The 26043-nt window shown below is 39.6% G+C and overlaps 3 protein-coding genes across 3 annotated transcripts; all 3 read right to left on the bottom strand.

Moving 5' to 3' along the window:
- Positions 1–482: 482 nt before the first annotated feature.
- On the bottom strand, positions 483–4741 carry LOC140154943 (uncharacterized). The gene is made up of 3 exons (XM_072177605.1): positions 4187–4741; positions 3910–3946; positions 483–2286 (listed from the first exon to the last, which is right to left on the bottom strand). Exons 1-3 carry the CDS (start codon positions 4604–4606, stop codon positions 2240–2242), a joined length of 504 nt encoding a protein of 167 aa, XP_072033706.1. The 5' UTR covers positions 4607–4741; the 3' UTR covers positions 483–2239.
- Positions 4742–8103: 3362 nt separating this feature from the next.
- LOC140154169 (uncharacterized) lies at positions 8104–17700 on the bottom strand. Its single transcript, XM_072176777.1, has 6 exons — positions 17207–17700; positions 14827–14953; positions 11415–11525; positions 9966–10079; positions 9397–9507; positions 8104–8256 (listed from the first exon to the last, which is right to left on the bottom strand). The coding sequence occupies exons 2-6, from the start codon at positions 14932–14934 to the stop codon at positions 8104–8106; spliced, it is 597 nt and encodes a 198-aa protein (XP_072032878.1). The 5' UTR covers positions 14935–14953; positions 17207–17700.
- A 1283-nt stretch (positions 17701–18983) lies between these two features.
- On the bottom strand, positions 18984–22344 carry LOC140154200 (crystal protein-like). Its single transcript, XM_072176803.1, has 3 exons — positions 22085–22344; positions 20458–20588; positions 18984–20182 (listed from the first exon to the last, which is right to left on the bottom strand). Exons 1-3 carry the CDS (start codon positions 22200–22202, stop codon positions 19163–19165), a joined length of 1269 nt encoding a protein of 422 aa, XP_072032904.1. The 5' UTR covers positions 22203–22344; the 3' UTR covers positions 18984–19162.
- Positions 22345–26043: the final 3699 nt, after the last annotated feature.

Consider the following 26043-nt stretch of genomic DNA (forward strand, 5'->3'; position numbering starts at 1 on the left):
TACTACATACATTCAAATACACAATAATATTGCAAATTTAGATAAATACAATGCTTACAAAATAAATCAAATTACAATGTAACTTTACAACATGTTTAAAATACTATTAATACTACATACATAGGCAAAGCATATAGAATAAAGGATCAAATAATATGGGGACCCAATAAGCATTTAAACTACTTAAAAGATAAAACACTACAAAAATCAACCTATGAACCAGCATAGCTATAAAACATTAATATTATTCAAAACTATTGATTGCACCAAATACAAACTAAATAATTCATTTAATGTCAAATACAAATAATTCAATATGGAAACTGATTGCACAAAATAGTAGTAAGGCCTAGCATGATAGTATAAATACAACTCAAAAAAATACTGTTAAATATCAAAATATCAATTTTTAATGATTTGCCATAAAATGTGTATTAAATTGCGAATTTCAAAAATCAAAATTATTTGATATCAGAAGGACATTCTTCGTATTCAGAATGGAATTCGATATGTCCGATGTGCTCTAATGTCCCACAATAAATACTGTCCAAACGTTCATACCCCACCCCTTAACCCTTTAAAGGTTTTTTTTATTTAGGTAAATGGCTAAAAGTGGAAAAATGTGTCTCCATCACGGTATCCTTTGTGATCAAACTCGGGGATTCTAGCTCTTTGGGTATCGTTCTTTCTAAGATCTACAACTCATGAAAGCACTCCAATGAATCGGTCCGCGTTTTGTGCAGCCCAAATGAATTCCGGGTCAAAGCAAGGGTGTTTTGTTTTCGGACTATTGACCTTTTTGGTAAATCCCATAATTCCTTGCGGTTAGACCCGAGTGGCCGTCATTTGACGTCTCGCCGACTTGCAATGCGCATTAACGATGTTCGCTAAACGATGTACGCATCGGCGCGACGTCAAATGACATCTGGTCATTTTGCCTCCTCTGAGAATTAATAATGAACTCCTATCCTATCATTCAATTATGTACAGCCATGCAGCCGTGCTGCAGTTACTGTCCGTTTTCCTATACACAATACACAGTGCTCTCACCATTGAGGTGTGACCTCTACAAATAGTGTATGTTAGAAGTATAGGCCATTGCCATCTCTGATCTTATATCTGATTTAACATAGTTGAGATGTTTTCAATGAGTGTTATCTTGGTTTAATAGCTTTTAATGGGGTTTAAGTCCTGCAAAGGTCATGGTGAATTCTACTGTAGACATGACTGCATCATGCTGAGTGTTATTAACAGTTACATGAAGACTTCCTTCTTCAACAGACTGTTTCAGGTCACAAGTTTGTGCTTTCCGTCACAACTATATTCCACTGAAGAACATTTCTCTTCAAAGTAATCTTCTTCGTGCATCCTCAAATCGTGCGGGTCCTGTTTTGTGCAATTTTGATAAATTAATAGATCGATCAGTGTACTCAAGATGCGATATTAGTTCACTTTTAACCTTCTATAGGAGTGTACAATGTATACCGAATTCAACAAACATCCAATACCTGCACACCTCCCATTGAGAAGGGCGGACAACACACGTGACACCTCCACCCACCCATTGAGGGTTTAGTGTTCGTATTGTAGAAACATTAAATGGGTGCCCTGCATGACCGCCGGAATATCTGCCAACCTTGGACGTATGCACACTGATTTCCTGGATTAAAAAATATCACTTGTAAGACGAACCAGAAGGGGGTTATATACTATATTCATGCGGATATTCAATATTCCGAGGACCCATATTTGGGTACTCGGAAATTTTGAGGTCCTAGTGTTGTTATGTTTGAGTCCGCGGAATGATATCAAGGCCAATGCACCACACACACGCGGGCACATCCACGTCTAAACACCCCAATCAACCGCTCACCCACAAACAGACACACCCCACCGGGGGCGTTCTACATACTTCACATAATGACGTGTATGGTTCGTGGCCCTTTGCTCCTCTCTGTTCCTGCCGTCTCTCTCGTTCCTGAATAACCATCTCGTATTCTTCCAGTAATTCCTGGGCTAGAGGATGCTGTCCTGTCTCTTTCAACCCGTCTAGGAGATCATTCGGCCAATCCTCTTCGTCTCTTTGTAAGAGCAACAATAGAAGTGCGTTGACATTTTTGATACGTTGCTGCACATCTGAAGCACTTATTCCCTCGAAGATAAGACAGTCCTCTGGAGGTAAGTAGAACAGACGTGACGTCAACAAGCTCGGATCCATGTCTGTTTTGAGCAGTTGCCATCAACGCTTTAGAACTAGTCGCCATCTCAGAAGGAATTCAGAGATAGCTGAAAAGCAACAACATGAAATAGTAAGCCAAAGTCACCACTATATAAAATTTTATATACAATAACCAATAATAATATTCAAAGAAACTAAGATTTAACCAGACATACCTATTTTGACGGACGAACCGACGTTGCGACTGAAACCTTCAGTCTTCAGCTGGGTTGTGATGCAAATGACCTTGAGTACCGGACACTTCCGGTATTGATGACAATCGACAAGGAATGTCCTTTATGATTCGGTCCCAGCCGTGTGACAGCTTGGCCCGGACGCCTCCTCCACGGTTGAGAGATGGTTGCTCCGCTCTCACCCAGATAGCCTCTTTCACACCCTCTTTCACGCTCAAACCAACGCTGCTCACGGTCTAAAATACGGACATCCTTGCTTGGTGTCAAAGTGGTGTCCGCCGGCTTTCAGATGTAGAAAAACCGCTGAGTCGTTTCCATCTGAGCTAGCTCTGCGGTGTTGTAGCATGCGATTATGAAGAGGTTGGGCGGTTTGTCCTATGTAGGAGTCCTTGCTTGCTCACCCGAACAGCGTATCCCGTAGACCACTCCACTGATCCTACCCTTGAGCTGCTTGTCCTTGGGATGCACTAAGGACTGGCGTTCGTGATATGGGATATTGATACTTGTAGTTCTCCCCAAGTCTGACCGTGATATGGGGTATTGATACTTGTAGTTCTCCCCGTCTGATTCGTGCTCGTGGCAGTGGTTTTGGTGTTATCCTTGTTCAGGGCCTTGTTTATAGCCCAGTCCTGGTAACCACAGTTACCCAGAGCTTTGCGCAGATGTTGATATTCCGTGATCTTGTCTGAGTCCTTGGTAATGATGGAATCAGCTCTATGGAACAAAGTATTGACCACGCCGAGTTTCTGAATTAGCGGGTGATTAGAACCGAATTGTAGGTACTGGTCCGTGTGTGTCTGTTTTCGATAAACAGACACAGTAAGAGAGCGATCAACTTCCACGGACACTAAACAGTCGAGAAAAGCGAGTTTATTGTCTGACAATCCTTCCTGCGTGAACTTGATATGAGGATCAATTTGATTGATGTGGTTGAAAAACCTGTCAAGTTTATTGGATTTAATTATGATGAATGTATCGTCCACATAACGATACCATCTAGAGGGCGTTGTACCGGGAAACGTTGACAAAGCAATGCTTTCAAATCTTACCATATACATGTTAGAAATTATCGATGAAACAGGCGAGCCAACATTGTTGGTAACATTATTTTGCCGCAGTATGTAAAATAGGTGTTATCCAAACAGAGACTAAGTAAAAGTCCCATAATTGATTAGGCGATAAGGCTGTCCGCTCATGAAGTGTGCTATCCGCTCATGAAGTGTGGACATTCCTCGTCGATTGTCATCAATACCGGAAGTGTACTCAAGGTCATTTGAATCACAACCCAGCTGAAGACTGAAGGTGTCAGTCGCAACGTCGGTTCGTCCGTAAAAATAGGTATGTCTGGTTGACCAGATTTAAATTAAATCTTAATTTCAACATACCCAGATAAATGAGAGTCTACACAGTTTTATTCAAAGAAACTACTTTTTCTTTAACAATGAATGTTTTATTTGATATCTTCGTCTCCTGGCCTTTGCCTTAAACTTAACTCACCTATTGTAATTGAAGGTTTTTCCGAATCGATTTGACGCTGTAAGGAGGAAAAAAGAACAATGCAACAAAAATAAAACCAGTCATGATTAAAAATTACTAAAGCAAGTTGCTAAAGCAATTATGATTAAAAATTGCTAAAGCAATTCAAGCTGTCTGAACCTTTGTAATACGGCCTTGCCTTTTTATTAAACAATGTATATTTTACCAGGTCCTTCATAGCAACAAAAATTCGATTAAGCAACTGTATTTATAAAAAAAACTATATTGATTGGTTTACCTTGTCTGGATACATTTGCAGCACCTCTTCTATGGCTACCAATGCGTCTACATTGCTGTTAAGACTCAGGTGAGTCAAAAGCGTGTGCAGCATACCAATTGTCATCTTCCTATTCTTGATTTGGCACCATCTTTTGATTACGTTGTTTGTCACTGATTCTTTTTGAGCATTGCTATCATCCGCAACTTGACCTATCTGGTGTTTCTGGATGCCAAGTGCTTTGCCTACAGATCGATAGTCTTCCATCCAATCATCCAGTCTATCTAGTCGTCCAAAGCACCTTTCCATGATTTCAACAGGGAGCCACTCGTATCGACATTCCGAACCAAATTCTTTCAAGAACATCTTATCGTGACCTTGGAAGAGGATATTGGATATCTCCTCTGGTCTGCTTTCGCAAACGATGAAACCACTCTCCATTTCTGCTTTTATTAAGCTTTCTCTGCTGTGGGTGATTGTATTTGTGAGACTCTTGCTTGTCTTCAGCGACCGTTGACTGATGAACTTTACTCTCACGTCGGTTCCAGGTGATCTTTCAAACAACTCTTGTTGTATTAATTCCTACTAGGAGAACACGAGGTTTGTTTGTGCGGTCACGAGTAGCCTTGATGAATGGCAGCCAATAAGTGACGATTGACTGTTTAGCAAAGAATCAAAAGTTATAGAAAATGAAGAAGAAAATAATCAGCAAGACAACTACTTTACTATTAGTCAGTGTTAGTACGGGTTGGTATAGTAGTCGAAGCACTCGATTCTCACCACTGCGGCCCAAGCTCGATACCCCGTAGTGCAGTTAAGTGAGCATTGTTAACCGATCCTCGCACGTTTTAACTGCTCCGGATACGGTTTTCCTCCTTCCCTGCAGTTAAACTCGGACCTCTCCCATATCACCATAGTGCAGTGTCGTCCACGGCAAATTCACCGTGACCTTTCCAGCCATAAACCCGCTTATTGAAGATTAAACCGATATATGCAGTACTAAAGCATTATTGTCCAATGCAAATTTATTACCACCTGATAATATTGATCCAATGAGCGACCAAATTGTCCGCTACGGACGACTAATCCAATCGATAATGAAGCTATTGACATGTACGAGCGGAGCTCCACTGACCGAGTTTTGGGGTATTTTTCACTGGTTTGCAGCTGTTTGTTGTCATTTACTCACCAAGGCGGACCACCGTTATTATAAGGACTATCCCAGCTAACAATTTTTCGTTGTTACAACGTTGTCTTAAAGTTATATAAAGTCGTACAAACGTAATATATGGACGTTGTAATTACGTAAATCTGTGAACTCGTATTCGTGTCGTGAAAACGTTATTCCTGAACGTTACCGTAACGTCATTATGACGTTGTTTCGACGTCAAGTTGTGAACGTCGAAACAACATCACTATGACGTTATATCAACGTCCGAAAATCACAACACGAATACGAGTTCACAAATTAACGTAATTACGACGTCCGTAGATTACGTTGTATCGGGGTCAGACCATGACATTTACACGGCGTTGTAATAACGTACTTTGTACGTCGAAACAAAGTCATAAATTTGCGTACTAACGACGTCCGTAGATGACGTTGTATCTGGGTCAGTTCATGACTTTTAAACCACGTTTTAACCATGTGCTTTATACGTGGAGACAACGTGATTATGGCATTATATTAACAAAAAGTATTTAATTTTAATCGAATAGGTCGCATTTGGTTCGAACTGGAAAATTTCTTTACGCTACTTTTTAAGCTTTTCCTATGCCACATGTTTTAAAGGCTTCTTAAGTAGTGAAAGTTACGTTGTTGAATACAAAAGTAAAAAGTAGGAAACTACCGTGAAGTATATAAAATTGGGCGAGCTTTCGGCCATAGGCCTTTTTCATAGCCATGATATAAAGTTACGTTGTTCCCTATTTAGGCGTTCATTCATGTATGGTCTAAGTCCTAGAATAATACTGTTGGTAAATTCTGTTTTACAAGTCCAATAACTTACTGACGTTTTTGGCGTTTCCGATCGGACGGACTTCATCAGTAATGCGCCGATCTAGCCCCTGTACCTCCTCTGGCAACTGACTGGCATGGCAGCAAACAATCTATTCAGCTTGCTTGCACGAGTTTGTAGTCAATGATTGTGGCCCCTTCCCAATCAACCAGAGGACTGGTACTGTGCAGGGGCTAGATCAGCACATTACTGATGAAGTCCGATCTAAAGATGAAACGTCTAAAACGTGAAGGACATGGGCCATACATGAATGAACAACATAACTTTCAATACTTAAGAAAGTTGCATGGGGGACATTATTGGGCTTGTAAAACATAATTTAATCGTACCTTTGTCAATGTTTCTTTGAGTGTTGTTTTTCCTGCTGCCGGATCTCCGCACAAAAATACCTTCACTGTGTCTACTTTTCGACTACCATGTGACATCAGCTTAGCATGCAACGAATATCTCTAATGTAGAGAGGCACAATAGGAGTCAGAATGGTGTAGACCTATACTCTATACAATTATATCCTTTATAATACATTTTCTTCTCATCACCAATTTAAATTGCTGAAGACATTTAAGTCACTCAGTCTAAATCAAAACTAATCATCAAGGCGGTTAAAGACGTAGTTTAAATTTCATCATACCTCACATATCTTCTTTACTCTATAGCGCTTGAAATAACTAAGGTAACCCAACGCCGTTTCACCAACCTGAAATTTAAAAAAAAATAACAATAACAATAATAAAACAATAATCTAATCAAATTCAATAGATTAGGCTAACCCAAATTTTTAGGTGTTTTTTTTTTTTTGGGATATATATCTTCAATACGAAAGGTCAAAATTTTGATGATGGACGGCTTTTCATCCCAGCTACATACACTTTAAGTACGTATCAGTAGATTTGTACAATACTTCGAGGATTGTTCAAATTAAAAATATAATTTTTAATAATTTGCCATAAAATTTGTATTAAATCGCCAATCTAAAAAAAAAATCAAAATTATTAGATATTAGAAGGACATTCCTCGTATTCAAAATGCAATTTGGTGTATCTGGTCATGAAGGTCTCTCTGATGTGCTCTCAGGTCCTACAAAAAATACGCGAAAACATGGTTATCCGAGCCCTTAAGTCTTACTTTGTTTGGTCTTGTGAGGCTACCTCCTGCATCAATAAGCATGTTTATCACCTCAAAGAATTTCTCACCGACGGCGTTGTCATCGTTGTATCGGGAGCATATCACGTGTAGAGGAGTATCTCCCTGCGGTGTACGAGGGGTGGGTGTGTGTGTGTGAGAGAGAGAGAGAGAGTATCAATACATTTCCACTTTTACATGTTTTCATGGTATTTCATTATCATAATTCTCTTTTCATTGAGGGAAAAGGGTTCTACGATCCTGTCCCGTCATATTCGGATGGCATCCCTTTAATTTAGTAGTCTTCGACCGAATGTTATTTTAAAGTATACATATGATGAGATAATACGAAACTGTCAGGTCAGTGTTAAAATTTTGGTTTTGAAAATTCCAAAATATACAAAAAGTTGGCCGAATATTAAAATTGGACTTTTATTGCTAGTTCCAACCGAAGGATATTAAGCGACGTTTCATTTGGCAAAACAAGATACTAGTTTTTTTAATCTCAAAAAATTAGTACTGTATTTTTCTGCAAAAGTAGGCCATTCAATTGTATTGACTGCAAACAACCAATAGAGACACAACTTTTGCAATGTAAAAAGTAACTTTTCTAAGCATTGTTCAGGAAAGAAAGTTTCTTATTACTAAGACTTTTGAAACGGTTTGTATATTTGAAGGTGCAAAATTAACCATAAGACACGCTGCGTTACCTGTTTGAAACTCAATGATCACGACTCTCGTAAACAAACCATGCCCGAGTTTGATTGACAGATGACGTCAGACGCAAACTAGTCTTGTTTAATTCTGTCTTTGATTATAGTAACATTCTCTACTCACTGAGGTTTTTGTTTTAGTATGAATATCAGCTCCAGCCTCTAGTAGCGTTTTACAGCATTGAATGGCTGCATTCCCAGATTGATAACGTAATGCAATGTGTAACGGAGTCTCACCCTAGATGTGAAAACACAAGACGAAGAGTCTTTATGTAAAATAATTTAAAAAAAATATTTTGAAATGTCATCATATACGTTTCTTTGAAAAAAACGTTTACCTTTATTTAGAGCGAACTTCCCCGCGATATTCAATAATGGCTTTTAATTAAGCGAAGTCGAATTAAAACTAGAGAAAATTTTCTGGCCGTATGTATAAATGTTTTTTATTCCCTTGTGTATAATAATTATGGGTTAAGCCGTTGCTCCACTTGGAGTTAAGCACATCCGTGATTTCAGATGTGCGTTCACCCGTGTTAAAACAGGTGCAAGGTTTATTTAATGCAATCATAATGGCTTTGTTAAATGTTTTTGTCGTTGCTATGATGCAACCAATCACTTGGCATAATTGGAGGTGGTCAAATCCAAATAGGTTTTTGACTCACATCGTGCTTGATTATCATCAAAAGATCAATTGCTATTAAAAAAAACCCACCCTCCACGCCCAATAAATGTATTAAGTAAATGTAAAGTAACAGTGGGTCATTTTTAAGTTAACATGTTTTAGCTGAAGTTTAGTAAGAATAATCAATTGGTCATAAGTTTTACGTAACTTTGAAAATATGTTTAATGCTGATTTATGTGGTTTAAAATTACACGAGCATTAAATGTTTTATCAGAGCGTTAAACGTTTCAAAGTTAATCATGTGAAACAGAAATACCATAATAAATATAATAAGAATTGATATAAATATAATCAAGCCCTGTTGGCTTAATTGAAATTAATTTAACGGTTTAACATTATAACATGTTTATCATAACAAGTAGGGACACGGATAAGATAATAACTCGCAAGTCAGTAAGTGATTATAACTTTGAATTCGAGTTTAGGTCTAAAAGCTTTGTATATACTTGAGCCGTAAACACTGCATATAGCGGTCGTGTTAAACTAAGAATGTCTCCCAGCGCAAAATACTGGAGAAAAATGGTTCACAATGTAAATATATTCTTAAAGAACCAGCTGTATAGAAATAAGGTAATACTAGGGTAAAAAGTCAAAAGTTCAAAATAAGTTTTGATATGACGTTGAATTCAGAGCAAATTCTAAAGTCTGAAAATTTGTATACTAAAAAATTACTAATAATAATTATGGCCTACTCACCAAAACTTTTGTTGCAATATGGATATCTGATCGGTTCTGCAGTAGCATTTCACAGCATTCAATGGCTGCATTACTAGATTGCCAACGTAGAACAATGTGTAAAGTCCAACGCTACGAGGAATAATTACAACACGATAAATGATTAGTTGAAACTTGACATCATTGTCTCTCAATACAATACATTAGAATAGAATAGAATACAATACACTACACTACAATACAATAGAATAGAATAGAATACAATACAATACAATGCAATACAAAAATGTCCAATTGGGTCAATTGAAAAATTGCAAAACAGATACAATTTGTTGTATTTTGTTACATTTTATCAACGTTTTAAAAATAACTGCATTTCCGTGAAACGTGTACATGAACTACTCATTTATTAAGACCCGACAGGAGAGTGGAAGTTCATAGGGTAAATGTTGCCGGGAAATGTTGAAATGACAAGTTGTCCCGAAATGCTGTGTGAAAGCTACAGAGCGGGTAATTCCATTTAATATTTGCATATTAGGCCTAACAAATGTATTTTTTGGTGGATAATCCTCTTATGTATTGATACTCACATTGTAATTAGTTTTAGCATAGAAATCGGCTCCAGTCTGCAGCAACATTTTGCAGCATTCAATGGCTGCACTATCGGATTGAAAACGTGCAGCATAGTCTAATGGAGTTCTCCCCTGGATAATAACATGTTTGATAAATGACATCAGTATTCTATTAGCCCTTAGTTCAATAATAGACTGGTCGTATTTTGGAAAAATCGTGTTCCAACCGGCAAGTTTGCGTAAAGGTTGGCAACCAGGTTATTTTTTGTTAACTTGGGTATTGCTGAACTCAAATATGTTGTCTACCAAGTTGTATTTTGAAACCGTACCCTCAAAAAGACCCCGAAATGACTCCATAGGGTCGTAAAAATTAATTTTATTCCAATAACACTTTCAAACATGTCAAAATTCACCCCTACCCCCATAGTGGCGCCACTTGTTAGAAAAGCGGAGTCCCTCTTTTTTGTTGATGGCTGACTGCTCCACTCTCTCCCACATGGCTTCTCTGACACCCCACTCGAACCACTTTTCTTCTTTGTCGATGATCACAACCTCCTCTGGCTTGTCAGAAAGGATCAAGAATACTCATCATCATATCATCGGGGGGGGGTTAGTCCACGTTAAGGATAAACCCCACAACAGAGTAATTTGGTTTATGGTATAACCTGAGCGGCAACTGACTGTGTTGAAGCCTAGAACTCTGCAGTTTTTAATCACTGCAAAACATCGGTACACTTCTTATAGCCAGAGGAGATTGTGATCCTCGACAAAGAAGGAAAGTGGTTCGAGCGGGGTGTCAGGGAAGCCATTTGGGAGAGAGTGGAGCAGCCACAAAAGGGGACTCCGCTTTTAACTGCCACACGCCTGAGACCAAGCTTTGCAAAATCTTCCCCGTCGCTTGTCACGTGACCAATCAGATGCCTGATGAAGTTCGGAGTACCGGACGCAAGTGTCGCATGTAAGTTGCACATTTTATTTCCAGAATTCGTTTTAACTTAACCTTATATGTTATTTACTGGATGACTAATCTACACCAAGATACCAATAAGAATATAATTCTGTCACATGACATCGCCAGCTCGTCATGTGACAACCAAGATCAATAACCAATTTCCATCAGTTTGAACAAACACAGATATTGGAAGGAGAGTCGTCGTGTCGAAAGCTCACAAAGACTGGCTCTATTTTGGAAATATATGCTTATTTAAGCATCAAGCGGCAAGTTCGCGTAAAAGCTGGCAACTCAATTATTTTGGTTAATTCGGATATGCTGAATTCAAAAAATGTGTTTGTCAAGCTCAGCTGTATTGGATTTAATCCCTTTGGGAAACAAATCTTCATATATACCTCTTCGTATATCTTCGTATATACATTGGTAGATTCGGTGCCTTCAACACAAGAGCCATCATAGGCATACGCTGCTGCTGCCCAGTAAGAACCTTTAGAGGTAGAACCATATGTACTCACCCTAGTTGTCCAAGCTAGACTATCTGCTCCAGCCTGCAGTAGAGTCTTGCAGCATTCAGTGGCTATATTACCAGATTGATAACGTATGGCAACGTGTAAAGGGGTTTCATCCTATATAAATAAAATGATACAGGAAATGATAACCAGATAGGCCTTTGGCATTTTATGATTAGGCACAAAACTTTGCCATGTTTGCAGCTTGTGTTTTAGGACAGGATTTGGGTTTGATTATTAGGATTGGGATAGTCCATGGCGCTGTTCTTCTTCTTGCGTATGTCAGGAAGAAACAAGATATAAAAGTCAAAACATAAATTACATTAAATTTCAAGCCCAGTACGCATCAACCAGTCCCTGGTGGCTTCGTCGACTTCAATCAGGCCGGAGATACCATTCGGTGGTCTATGGAGATGACAGGATGAGATGATGTGGTCGGCTGTTTGTTCCTCACTACCGCACTCGCAAGCTGTGCTTTCCTTTAAGCCCCATTGGAACAGGTTGGCATTGAAGCGTCCAACTCCACTTCTCAGGCGGTTTAATTTTGTCCAAGCAGACCTGGGTAGATTGAAGCCTGGGATGGTGTCTGTTTGGGTCTGTGACAAAGCGCTGGAGTGGTGAGGAAGACTGAAGCCATTGGTCTTTCCATGCCTTAGCTGTCCAGTCCTTGGCTGTCTGGTTAGGCTGTGTTGTCTTCATCAAGGCTATTGCTTGTTGAGCAAACGGCTTCCTGGATACCAATCTCCTGCTTTCCCCCTCACTGTTCCTAGCTCTTAACAGGGTGTCATGAAGGAGGTGTCCTGGGTCTTCAGACCGGAGTGCTATAGCCACGGAGGCTGCTTTCCTTCTGATGTCCGGAGGAGGGATTCCTGCTAAAACCGGAAGCTGTTCTGTTGGAGTTGGTCGCAGACATCATGACACAGTGCGCATAGCTTCATTTAGACCCGTGTCTACCTGGTGGGTGTGGTGGCTCCTGCTCCATACTGGTGCACAGTATTCTGCTGGTGCGTATACTAAGGCCAGGGTTGATGATCTGAGGGTCTTGGCACTTGCTCCCCAGCTGGTGCCGGCTAGGTGACGAATCAATGCGCATCTTGCTGTGACCTTGTCCCTTAGATTAACCAAGTACTGCCGGTAGGTGAGGGCTCTGTCCAGTTTCACTCCTAGGTATGTGGGGCAAGCCTCGAAGTTCAGTCGCTTGGACTTGATGGTTACATTGAGTTCTCGGTTGGCTTCCCTGTTGTTGAGATGGAAGGCAGAGGAGACAGTCTTAGCAACACTCAGCTTGAGCCGCCATTGGTAGAGGTAAGTATCTAGGGTGTCTAGGCTGAGCGCTCTCTCAATTGTGTCCCAAGAGTTGCCCGACTTCAGGATTGCCAGGTCATCTGCGTATCCATACTTCTTAGCAATGGTATTGGGCAGGTCATGGATGTAGATGTTGAATAAGAGAGGTGCTAGGACGGAGCCCTGTGGCACACCGTTCCTCAGACTGCGTGGTCTGCTAACTTGGCCGTCGCTGGTCTTAAGAATGAAGTTGCGGTTCGAGATTAGCTGCACGATGAAGGACACCATCCGTCTGTCTGGTATGAGCTTGAGGAATTTGCATATCAAGCCTCTATGCCACACGGTGTCGTATGCTGCTGTCAGATCTACATACAGCACCAGTCTTCTGGTTCCCTTCAAAGCTGTCTTCGATGTCTTGGGTGAGGAGGGTGACCTGGTCCACTGTTGATCTGCCCCGACGAAAACCGGCCTGCTCGTGAGGAAGCTGTGGGTCCACAATCCGGTTGATACGCCTATGGATCAGGCGCTCCAGTAGCTTGTAGGGGATGCAGAGTAGAGAGATTGGACGGTAGCTCTTAGGGTCATCCTTTGGCTTATTAGGTTTGGGCAGTGCGATGACAGTTGCCTTGCGCCAAATCTTTGGTATCTTGCATCGTTTCATACAGGATGACAGGAACTTGCATAGCCAGTTGGTTGCAGCAGAGCCAGCATGATGGAGGAATTCTGGGTGGATACTGTCTGGTCCAGGTGCCTTACCTGCTTTGAGTAGTTTCTACTTCCTGCATGGTGTAATCGCTGCAGAGATCGGAGGTGGATGGCATCTTTCAAAGGTCGGACACTTCCATCTTAACCCGCCTGGAGTGATCACGGTCAGGGTTGGTGAAGCGGCTGTTGTTCACAAGTGTGTGTTTGGGGCGCTGTGTGTTTGGGGTATTACTTATTTTGCTATATTAATAGTGGGACCATCCTTATATAATAAACTAGAATTCTCTATTATGCCCCTATGTTTCCCACGAGGGGGCTAAACCTAAACAATGGTCCTATCATGTTGCAGTATAATCTCAACTTGTTCCTCACATCGCTAGGATAAAAACATGAATAGACATTGTTCTACGGTGCTTAATCCACAATTATGGTGCAATTTATATCGTCATGCCTGCCCCTTCCGAGTTCCCAGCAAACATAAAACTTTTAAAAACGTTTTAAACTGGTTATATTTTGTTTTGATAAACACGTTTCAATAACATTAATATTGTCGGGATATGTAAAGGTCGTGAAAACATTTTTAAAACGTTTTGTATGAAAACGCACTATAATAACATTTTAAAAATATTGGCAAAATGTTATTGTGAAATATTTGATGCAAACATGATATGCCAAATATTTTGTCAACACTTTAATAACATGTTGTTAGAATAGTTTGCAGTAAGTTTTTGTGTTTGCAGGGTTAATGCAGCCAAAGTCCAATAGAAATATTTATATATTATAACCTTTGAACCATGATCTCATCCGAATCTGAGCAGGCGGCGGATGACATGATCGAGCCGGCAACTCGTGAAACCGCCCGGCCGTATGGCATTTTCCATATACTCAGGTTAGTTTTGTGGGGTTCATTATCGAACCCCAACGGTTTTAGCTTGTATTTATATTATTTATCAACATAGGCCTATTTGCTTGTGATATTTCAAGCGTTTTAAAATTTCAAAATAATCCCATTCAATTACACGGTTGACAATGAAAATTTACTGAATTTAGGGACTGCACGTCATACACCACCTGAATCTGAGGTTACACATTTTCTAAATAATTGTTCCTAATTATACAGTGGTCTAGCGGTTATTCTCTCGCCTTGCACCACTGAGTCCTGGGTTCAAGCCCCGGCCGAGCCCAAGGACTGCATGTGCAGTTGATTTATACCGATTCAAAGAGTATCATCACCACATACACCATGTTTTTGCAAAGCACCCTAAAACTGGTTCCCGATGCATGCAAGGGACGGTACAGAATACAATGCAAGGACAAATTGAATTATGTTTCCATATTAGCTCATATTCAAACATTGTCTATATTATTTGAATGCCTTAGAGCCTCTACGATAAAATTATGTTACCAGAAGTGTCACATCAATACATACATTATCACCTGTGACGTTGACGTTTGCGCCTTCGCCAAGACATCTCTTTAAGTCGTCTACTGTTCCCGTCTTTGCAGCCTGCAGCAATTCCTCGTCATGGTTCATCATTATTCTAATCTTCACAGTACTAATATTTGGAATAAAGTATAAAAAGTAATTTTTAATTCTCTACTTTTATAACCTAGAGCTATCGCCCATACGGGTTCATTTATTCAACCAAATGTTTTTCATAGTTCTGTGAACAAAGCGATTCCGATCCTCACCAGGATTGTGAGAGTTATAAGAGCAATGTCGGTACCCCGGGACACAGGAAGTGGGAAGAGATGATACCCCGGGATGATACCACCACAATGATCACGGCCGGCATTTTGTTCATTCTCAAAACTATGAGGCGGGATTAGGGTCAAAACTCGAAGAGCATACGGTCGAAGCTCGTCCTCGGTAAGTTTGGAATCAACAACATACGGTCGTAGCTCGCCCTCGGTAAGTTCGGAATCAACTTACCGAGGACGAGCTTCGACCGTATGCTCTTCGAGTTTTGACCCTAATCCCGCCTCATACAAAACACCCGTATTCTTGGGAGCGGAAATACACAAAATGTGTGTTTATGACCTTTGACATTCTTTTGTCGCGAGCGACAAGTCTATCAATTCGCGCGAGTGTCCTTGACTATGCTTCGGTGCTCATAAAAGGATTCAAAAGATAACCTCTGCTCCAATAATCCCAAGCTCTTGCCTGAAACTGCTCCACGGTTTCATAAAGAGCTCATTCTTCAAATGATCAGTTACATCAGATAACCTAATAGTTCAGTTCAGCTTTCCAGAAACTGACCTTTGCCGGAAGGATCTGGTTGTCAAATGGCCCTGGTACTGGGGATACAGGGGCACCCGTGGTCATACTGCACACATCAGGGTCAGGAAGACGTCAACGAAAATGGAAGTGCAGGACAGTGGGCTTGGGGGGGGGGGGTAATTTAACCCCCAAATGAGTTGGTTTGCTAACTCAACCCATTAATTTGATCAGTAAATTATACCAAAACCAAGTATGCTTATTGGTGTTTAAAAGTTGACGAGGTGTAAGACAGGGTTGTATTTTGTCCCCTTGTCTCTTTAAAATCTATGTTGAAAGAATTATGAAAGAAACTTTGCTCTGGGCATGTGGGGAGAGTGAAAATCGGTGGTCAGATATTCAGACAAAACCACGCTGGTGAAGCAGAATTAAGAAAATAATTACCGAACCCTCTGAAAGCAGCAAATGAAATGAGGGAACTGACAATATGAAGACTAAACGGTAGAGGATAACGAACACCAGGAAGAGCAATCATCATGATCATGTGGATGGAAATGTCATAAAAATGTGTTTTTTTTATTTGAATTTCTTGGGTCCATCATTAATGTGATATAAAAAGGAGTTAGTTGTTTCTATTGCTCGCCTGGACAATGCTGGACAGAAATGGGAGAACAGACGCATGGATCTGGAGAAGCTTGGTTGGAGTTGAGACGACACTGTGTGCTGATATTGTTTCAAGAAAGATGTCCGGTTTTGGTAATTCACCAGTATATTCCTCTTTTGAGAAAACAGTTATTTAAGACAGCGTGGAAGGTAGCTCGTAAGGGGGGGGGTACATGTATGTAGACACATTACAAACCCTGTCAGTTTCAACACGCTAGAATGAATGGTACCCGGAATGGTAACAGGAAACCCGGACAGGAAAAAAGAAATTGACCGATAAAACCTTATCCGAATAAATAAACCCTTCAAATGTGACTATATAGTGATATCAATCACTATTAATCAACATGTATTTTCCATTATCAGGCCTCTGTTAACCGTAACCAGGAAAAATCTTACAAGGAAAACCACTGCGCCAGCATGCATCCCATGCCATCAGCATGCCATGACGCAATCACCGTACGTCCTATATACGCACGGAATCGCCGGCCGGGCAAACCTATTTGGCCTCCGGTTAGTGATCTTGTGCGTGGCACCGTGGCACGTGATGGGTCCCAGGTCCAGGGGGTACCAAGTGACTCCTATGTTCATCTTCTCTTCCTTTTTCATTCCTTCTTTGCCTTCCAAAAAACATGGACAGTGTTAGGGTTAACAGTGTTAACGTATCCCTAACAGGACGGTATACTACAAAATACTACTTGATATATGCGCTGTTCGTGCGTGCATCCCACGTGGTGTGATGACGCAATCGCCCTAAGTGATATATAGGCACGGTTTCGGCATGCGAGGGGTCTCGGGTTCGAATCCCACCCAGAGCACACAACTTCTTTCTTTCTTTTCTCTCTTTATTCCTTCCTTCTTTCCCTTCCCGTCGCCAAAAAGCCCTTAGGCGGTTAGGGTTAACAGAATAAGTAATTTGGCACCTTACCTCTGTTGACATAAGCTTCAAGATATCTCTGGATTATCTTAACCAACATGATATCCGTACATGTTTAAAGCCTTATATTATTAAGTGAATGTACAATATCGCAAATTAACTTTTCATGCAGATTAATGTTGACCGTCACTATAAAAGTGGCTGAAAATGCATCCATATTCACGTTACTTTTATACATTTGGTTTATTTCCTGGTTGACCGTGTCATTTCCTTTGCTTACATCCATGCATATCTTAGTTGTAAAGGTTAGTCACTAGCTCGTATACAATTAAGTGTTCACTTTAGACCATTTTCAATTACCATTACTCAAATCATTACCCAATAACACTTAAACAGACAAGTTAATTAAAAAATTGAAAGAACAAAATCAGAATATTATATTTCCGTGAAAGGTTGTAGCACTTACATGTATTAATTATGGTTAGGTTGACCTGAATTAATGCAACGATGAGGTCAAAATGCACTGAAACGTTAAGTTTGAGGTCACAGTGAATTTGTTAATTAAAGGAGGATTTCGTGATCCTAGCATCCTCTTTTATGACATTTTTCAGTACATATCCACGAAAAAACCTATTCCCAAAATTTCAGTTGATTCCGATTTTGCGTTTGCGAGTTATGGATGATTATGTGTATTACACTGCTCCATATACAATGCGTTGTAATTTCGTTCTGGTGCACCAGAACGAAATTCAAATTTCACGATATCTTTGCAAAACGAATTAATCTGCAAGAAATATTTTGTACATAAACATTATGTAGCCAGAGGTTTCCAGTGATATAAAAATCTCAACTTTTTTGAGAAAAGTGGGGGATGAGGCTGTGGATCACGAAATGCCCCTTTAAAAGACATAAAATAAAACTACCAGTGGCGGATCAACAGCAGTAAGGGGGGGGGAGGAATTTGAGAACATTTTTTTAAAAATGTAAGAAATCGGTCATGAGAAGTGTGAAACTTTTGCAAAACAAAGACCCGATTTAAGTTTGAAAAAGCCGAAAATGTGCGAAATGACGGCCCAATTGAAGCCATTCGTGGACGATTTTTCAGTGACCTTGACATCATAGAAATGTGAGGACATCAAAATTGTCCTAACATTTTAATACTGTCCTCACATTGTACATGTAGTATAGAATAATATCCTCACTTATATTGGTTTACAAAATACATACATACTTTTTTGAAACTTTTACCTCACAATTTCCCTCATTCTTCAAGCTCTGCCCTCTATCGGGGGCTAATTTACAGTTTAAGCTTCTTGGATGTATACATATTATAGGGGTTCTTTGCGGGGCAATATAGTTAACCAAATTTAGCGGTTACTTTACAATTTACATAACAATGCGGGCACATGCTAATTATGAATTGCCCTCTCCAGGAATATGGTACTGTTGCACACTGTTTATGCTAGTAGTCGATGATATGATATCATGTGGCTGAAAAGGCCCTCTCTCGTCAACACCCATTTCCGCCACACACTCCTTTCTAGGCTCCAAAAGTGTGCGTTGATTGCATTGCAGAAACTGATAAAATCACACGCAACTGAATCGTACAATAGAAGCAAAGAACGATCAACTTTTCGCTAATTTTAATTTGCATAATTGATTAGAAAGATCTCTAATTATTATGCAGATTCAAATGATCAAAACGCGATAAACATAATTTGCTTCTATTGTATTTGTAGATTTTGTACTACATACGTACCAAGTTTCAGTCAGATAGCCCTTAATTAACTTTGAATACTGTGAAAACTTTTGCCTCGCTTTCAGTTTTCCGCTTTGCTAATTCTGGCCTGATTGGGAGTTAGCCGAGCCAAAACAGCATCAACAGTTAGGAAGGGGCCAATTATAAGAAATTCTATATAGCATTTTAGTGTTATGTTGTAAATTAGCAAGTCGGGTTCAAAATTAAACTGTTTAGAAGTTATCATGGTTATGGAATGTATTGTTCATTCAATTTTCTTCGTATCCGATTTCATCCCACATATTACACTTCTCTTCTCGATATCTGTGCTGAACTTGATTTTTCGGCGTTTGCAACACCATACTGGGCCAGTTGTTTGCTCGCGAATATTCTGGCCAATGTTCAAAGGTTCGTCTAGGTTTGTCAGTCCACTTGTTATTGTTTGGGTCACCGGTATGTGCGAAGTTACCGTAATAAGTCACCATACTGTTTGTGAGTCTTAATTCTGTCGGAGTGTAACGGAACCCACCAAGAGAAGCGGTGTGGAATACAAATGGAAGATCGCCACCATGGCATACGCGACCTTTGCACGAATTCGGCCCAGGACCCCAACCATCTTCAAAAGAGAATGCATGATCGAAGATGTAGTGGTAAACAGGAGTGCCTGTGAAATGAGCAACACGGCTGGCATTACGCGAGGAACAACCGAAGATGTAATCAGTGCAACCGGCAGACATTGGATCTCGGAGATCTTCCTTCAGGTTGATATCGTAGCTCTTTATGACTTCACGGGTTTCTTCGCGATCTTTCAGGACTAGAATAAGAAAAGCATACACTTCTACGAACCTTGGAGCTTCGCCCCAAATACCATAGATGTAGAGAACACCCTCTTCGCTTGTTGTACCAATTATCATCGGTTTGCGCCAGAATTTCCCCGCTTGAAATGCTACCAAAGGATCTGCTGGAACTGTAGTGCCATCGATAGTGGGAATCCAAGGCTCAAAGACTTGTAATGGGACTTGAGGATCAAGGATCATATTGGCTGCTTTGTTGCTTTGTTCGAGAACTTCCTCAGCAGGTCTAGATCGCAAGCATTTCACATCACCTGGTATGCAACCAAGCAACTCTGCTGTTAAATCTCCGAGTTCGGCGCCTCTTGTAGGGGTCTGATAGGGAATTGTAAAGGGATCACTTATAAGGATAGCTTGGTGGAACAGAGGCTCACTTTCTTCGGCAATTAGATGAACCGCGATGGATTGGGCTCCTGCGCTTTGACCAAATAGAGTTACCTATAAGAAACGAAAATTAAAAAGAGCAAGAAATATGTAAATAAATATTGTAACACATTTGCTGAGGAGGACGCCCTCAACGTTTGTCAAAATTCTGATATTTACATGATTGTATTTTTATGCACCAACATACGCTACAAAAAATGTGTGAATAAATTTAAATAAGATCGTGTACTATGTTTTATTGCTAAGAACAAAAATCCTCATGAGTTAATAGCAGTATAATTTAAAAATAACTACACCTGTTTATTAAATATTTAATATTCGTGTCGTACCGAATTCGGATTCCCGCCGAAATTTGCAATGTTGTCTCTTACAAACCGTAAAGCAGCTTGTTGGTCTTGAAATCCATAGTTTCCTACAAGACGGTCATCTCCGCCGCTTGTTGCCATAAAGCCAAGGGCTCCTGCATGTGAAAAAAAAAATAATTAAGTAAGTGTGAGCTAAAGGAGATAGGTACAGCCATAGAGTACATATTCTTAAATTTAATTAAATTGCACTAAATTCGCGGGCTTTTTTTTATTACCAGCATAATCCTATGACAAATGCCGCTAGTTTGCGAGTAAAGAAATACCCGCGTTATCGACTGATTACGTAACTGTTAAGACTTTTTAAATGTAATCGATTCATTTTGCAATTATAGTAAAATATTTGAACTTCGTCCCAATACGGAGGTAGTTAAATTTAATTTAATAGCGCCCCAAGAATTTTTAGCTAATGAGTTAATAACATATATTTTTGGTTTAATTTTTAGGACATGAAAGGGGTCCAAACAATTTTAGACCACAAAAAGGGGATAAAAAAGTTCACAATTTTTTAAGGGATCTAAAAAATGTTGATGTGTCGGAGGTGCCAACTTCCTCCCCCCCGCCACAAAAGTATTCATGAATACTCCCTTAGATACACATTCCGCTATTTTGTAATTATTAACGCATGGTACTTGCTTGAAAGAATCAATATCTTATGAATTGGGCGGAAACGTGATATTCGGTGTTTCGTCTTTTTTTGTTTGCTGATTTGAGGGGTTATAAGAAGGAAAATTGTGTTTATTGTTTTAGATATTGATTCTATATTATTTGTTCGGTCTTTAATTTGATACCAAATTATGATTTCTTTCAATGGTCCCTTTCGGGTTTCTACCGGATAGTCTGTGGCTAGTCTAAGAGCACCTTTGACCATGCGCAAAGAATAATTGGCAGCTAAAATCAAGATAATGCTTAAATGTGATAAGTAGATATCTCAAAAGTCACCGTCATATTGGATAGAAGTTAAAGAATAGTTTGTGAACTTACTATACTTATTTTAGTTATTGGGAATCAGAAACATTTTAACAAATCAGTGTTTTTACCTATCGGTATTATAACACGTGTAAATGTGGTCATAAATTGTGCTTGAATGGGTCGTTTTCAACAGATTTTTCACATTCGCGTTGAGTGATTTTAGCGGGAAGTGTTAGCTTTCGTTTGATATAAAAACTTTTCTAATTGGATGAAGGGAACATTCGGGGTTTTGACAAAAACCAATCACAGATCCCATATTTTCCACTAGACACCAGCTAGATCTCACACAGCTCTTATGTTGCTATGCACTCATACGTGTAGTATAAACACAGACTGTGTAGAGGTTAGGCTCGCTGTGCTTGGAAGAATATATGTACTCGGGTGTAGTGAAAACTGTGCGTAGATGAATTTTTAAGAGAATCGTTTTGTAGCCAAACCTTTTCATATGTTAGAGACAGTGCCTTGGTGACCTAATCTACAAAACCTTTAACGTTTGCCCTATGAACTCTATCTCTAGACCTAAGATACATGTTCTCAAATCGTGACGTAATTCCTGTCGCCGTTCCCATAATTCAAAGCTCCCTGCACCAAGTCTCAAACGGAACAGCTATACTATACTCACCTAGCCTGTAGTTGATGGTGACAACGACTACTTCGCTCATATTTGCTATAAATCGGGCATCATAGAGTATTCCACCCGCTCCACCAGATTGGAAATTTCCCCCATGGAGCCATAGCATGACCGGTAAATTTGATTTGCTATTTGCGTAGCGTGGCGTGTACACGTCTAAATACAAGCAGCTCTCGTCTGTCTGTAAATAATGAAATGCACACAATTCTCTTTGAAACAAACTAGGCTATAGTCAACTACTAACTTAGCTCTAGTATTAGGGATGACCAATGAACCATCAACTTGATTAGAACACTCCCATAGACATGCAGGGAGCTCAACTGTGCACTGCTTGCACAGACATTGCTAAATTGATCTCATTCTTTTATTTTTCAATATTTGTCTGTATATATTGAGAAGTTAATTCCAATTATATTTTGTAACTATCTTGCAAATGACAGCAACATAACTTATTTCATTTTCCTGCAAGTGCGAGTTAAAATTGGTCCATCGCCACAGTGCGCTTAATTACCAGTGGCTGAGTTCAGCACTGCTCAAGAATGGCACAAAATATTCATGAGTTGCCAGTAATACCTCTATCATACCCTCTGTAAAAAGGTTAAAATATTGAACAAGTAGATCTCGTGTTACAAATTAAATCACCAGCTTCCATTTGGAATTTCCATACTCCTTTTGAATCATGCTAAGAAGATACCTTTCTGAACATAAATGTGAAATATTTTTCACCTGATTTCAACCCTAAACGTTTTCTTATATTTAGGCCCATACCATCTACAACTTGCTGCTGGCTATACCTTGTTTAGAACTTTCAAAAGAAGTACCTGAATGTGCAACCATAACTGTTTCAAAATAGCCCGCGAAAGTCATGCAGGTAACTCCGAGGTCATGTATTGAATTGTTTTGAATGGGGAATACTACGGGAACCAGCACCTTTTGTTAGAAGTCACACATGAGCATGATGAGTGAAGTGGATAACCTCTATTGTTGTGAATGAGTCTATGACCTTCAATGACACTGAATATTTAATTTGCATACACCTACTAATTGGTCATATTAAACCCAATAACATCGAAATTTTTTGATTGTGAAAAAAAAAAGTTTACCTGGACTTAGTGCAATTGATTTTGTGCTATATCGGCCATCTTGGATGATTTTTGGCAAATGTTCGCTAAATGCATGATTTCAATGCCTCGGTTTAAAAAAATAATTTATGCCATTGACTAGTAAAGTGCCATTTCATAAGAAACCCTTTGATACTTTCACAATATGCTTGTTTCATGTTTGCATATATGTTAAAATAAAGAAATATATAAAGGTAAATATATGCTTATGCCAATTTTGCTCCCAATTGATATTTTTGGACCTTGTCATTTTATTTCGTTCCAATGACCGGTCAGAATGGGAAACTTTGAAAATTCATAATTCGAAAAGTTTTGACCGATTTTGACCATTTAACCACCAAAGTACTTCTATTGATGAGTTCTATCCAGAAAACAATATTTTGTAGCAATAGGGGCAACATGAAATTTTGATGGTTATCCCTACTAGTATAGAGCCTCTGTCACTGCTGCCCAATAGCACAAGTAATTATGAGGTCTGACTAAACCATGTACAATTAAGCAATATGAGTTTCTCCGTCTCGTTGACTCCTCTCCCTTCCCAAACACTCCAAATCAAATCAGATTACTCGATTTGAACAGACTTCGTCAGGTCTATATACCGTAATCAAAATAGAATAGACCAGCCTTTTCATTGGACTGCGCTGTCTTAGCTTGTCTTATCTTTACCTGTAACTACACGATAACTAAACAAGTGTATCTGGCCAAACGTCAAATTTTATCTTTGATGTATCATATGACTGAAAGGTTGAGCGAACTACTGGATGACCAGAAGATGGTATACACGCGGCCCAGTACCCTAATCATTGGTGACAACCCAGCAAACACAAAACGTTTTCGACATCATTCGCAAAAGGTTATAAAAAGTTGTCAGAAAACGTTTAAATGTCGGGTTATTATAAAGGGTATAAAACGTTTCATAACATCAAAAAACATTGCTGATAACCTATTGCAAATATTTTAACATAATGTTATTTAGGCCTAAGTGTTGACAAAATATTTGGCAAAAAATGTTTGTAAAAAATAGTTTACAATAATATTTTTAAAACATTTTAAATATATTGTTGTAGTGTGTTTTCATACGAAACGTTTTAATGACCTTTATACAACCCGACATTTTAATGTTATTAAAATGTTTTTTACCTAAACCAAAACCCAACGTTTTTAAAACATTTTTGTGTTTGCTGAGAAGCTTCTACAGGGCCGGATTTACCTTTTTGGGGCCCTGGGCCAGGCCACAATTTGGAGGCCCTAAACGCAACGTGTGGAAGGTGGTCAAGGTGCATTCAAGTGGTCAAATTTTTGTTTAGGTATAAGATCGGCATTGGCATTACAATTTAGAGGGCGACGAACACTAGGATATTTGCGCGCGAAAAAAAAAAGTCAATTTCAGACAATTTTAGCCCAAAATGGTGGATTTTGCTATATAATGGGTCAATGCGCGCAAGTGAAGATGCACAGGGGAATTTTGGGGGCCCCCAAAATGTGTGGGTCCTGGGACCGGGCCATCTGGCCCAATGGTAAATCCGGCCCTGAGCTTCTATAATATAACACAAGGTCTTCTCAAATTCTCTTCTAAATTTAAAACCATCGATATAACCCATTATACTCACCCCAGGTGGACAAGCAAACTTTGGTTCCCCGCAACCTTGTGGGCATCCTACAGGTTGTTTAGTACCGTCATACACTCCATTCCATGCCTTCTGTACTTGTGGTGGCTGCCATCGTAACTCGCCAATAGGTGGAGCGGCATATGGGATGCCTAAAAATGCCCTCACTTCTCTTCCTTCGGACAAATACACTCCTCGAACTGGGCCATATTCTGTACGAGCGAAAGGAGCATCTTCTGCGGTATCGTTTCTTGATTTAAAGATTCGTGCACCTGCAGCGGTAGTGATCAATTGAAAACTGCAAATCAGTGCGAGGCAGAAGCACAATTTTGCCATGTTGTCCTTCGGAATCTGATAGATCAATGATACCGGGTATCATATCGCGTGTTATGAATTTTGTGTTATCTACTTATCATATTACCTTAATTTGGATGACTTTAAATCTGATTATGAACTTTGAACAGCTAGGTTTTGACGAGGACAAAAATACCATATGGAATTTTGGTATCAGCTGACCTTTATTTTGGTATGGGGTGAACGCATTTTCAGTAATTCAGCTAAGATAAGTATATTTGATAAGGCTTCTGGTGTGAGGTTAATGAACTTGCTTTCGTATAATACATTAAAAATACACTTAGCCACTCACCCCTTCACACATCTGCAAACGCACTCCTTGACAATATTCACTTTAATACACAGTCAGATATAGACATTTACCACAGATTGGCTGCTTTACATTTTATATAAACTCCTCAAGGGACTCCTCAACGAAAGTTTTGAAAGTTTTTTCAAGCATCTGACATGTCCATATTGTGTTGCATATCAATGGATGACACCACATTGAAACAATCACATTTTTACGGCTAAGTACACGGCTAGTGAAGGTAGTGACCAGTGGCGTAGCATGGGTCATCACATTTGGGCACCGACCATGATTTGGGGGAAACGGGTCTGATGCCGTTTTTCGGCAATTTTCCTATGGGATTTTTTACGAGCCACGCTACGCCACTGGTAGTGACATCTCAAACAGAATGTGCCAAATTGACCATTATTCTGTGCATTATGCTGCAAGTGCATTATGCTGCAATCCCACTATCTTCACAAACTGGGACCTAATGCAATCCTCCAAGATAACAACGCACAGCGTCATCATTCCTATATCTTCGTGTCAAAAATTGCCGTGATAATACGGCGAATCCAATCGTTCTTCAACAGCTACGCA

This window comes from Amphiura filiformis, chromosome 6 (genome assembly GCF_039555335.1).
Source record: "Amphiura filiformis chromosome 6, Afil_fr2py, whole genome shotgun sequence".
Classification (NCBI taxonomy): domain Eukaryota; kingdom Metazoa; phylum Echinodermata; class Ophiuroidea; order Amphilepidida; family Amphiuridae; genus Amphiura; species Amphiura filiformis.

Excerpts from the sequence above, each read along its gene's own strand:
- LOC140154943 (XM_072177605.1), bottom strand. The coding sequence starts at position 4,606 with ATGGAGAGTGGTTTCATCGTTTGCGAAAGCAGACCAGAGGAGATATCC. Across the intron at positions 3,947-4,186 it reads TGCAAATGTATCCAGACAAG|CGTCAAATCGATTCGGAAAA; the intron begins GTAAACCAATCA and ends TCCTCCTTACAG. Across the intron at positions 2,287-3,909 it reads AAAACCTTCAATTACAATAG|CTATCTCTGAATTCCTTCTG; the intron begins GTGAGTTAAGTT and ends GTTGCTTTTCAG.
- LOC140154169 (XM_072176777.1), bottom strand. The coding sequence starts at position 14,934 with ATGATGAACCATGACGAGGAATTGCTGCAGGCTGCAAAGACGGGAACA. Across the intron at positions 9,508-9,965 it reads ATGCTAAAACTAATTACAAT|CGTTGGACTTTACACATTGT; the intron begins GTGAGTATCAAT and ends TATTCCTCGTAG. Across the intron at positions 8,257-9,396 it reads ATATTGCAACAAAAGTTTTG|GGTGAGACTCCGTTACACAT; the intron begins GTGAGTAGGCCA and ends TTTCACATCTAG.
- LOC140154200 (XM_072176803.1), bottom strand. The coding sequence starts at position 22,202 with ATGCTATGGCTCCATGGGGGAAATTTCCAATCTGGTGGAGCGGGTGGA. Across the intron at positions 20,589-22,084 it reads CACCATCAACTACAGGCTAG|GAGCCCTTGGCTTTATGGCA; the intron begins GTGAGTATAGTA and ends TTTCACATGCAG. Across the intron at positions 20,183-20,457 it reads TCGGCGGGAATCCGAATTCG|GTAACTCTATTTGGTCAAAG; the intron begins GTACGACACGAA and ends CGTTTCTTATAG.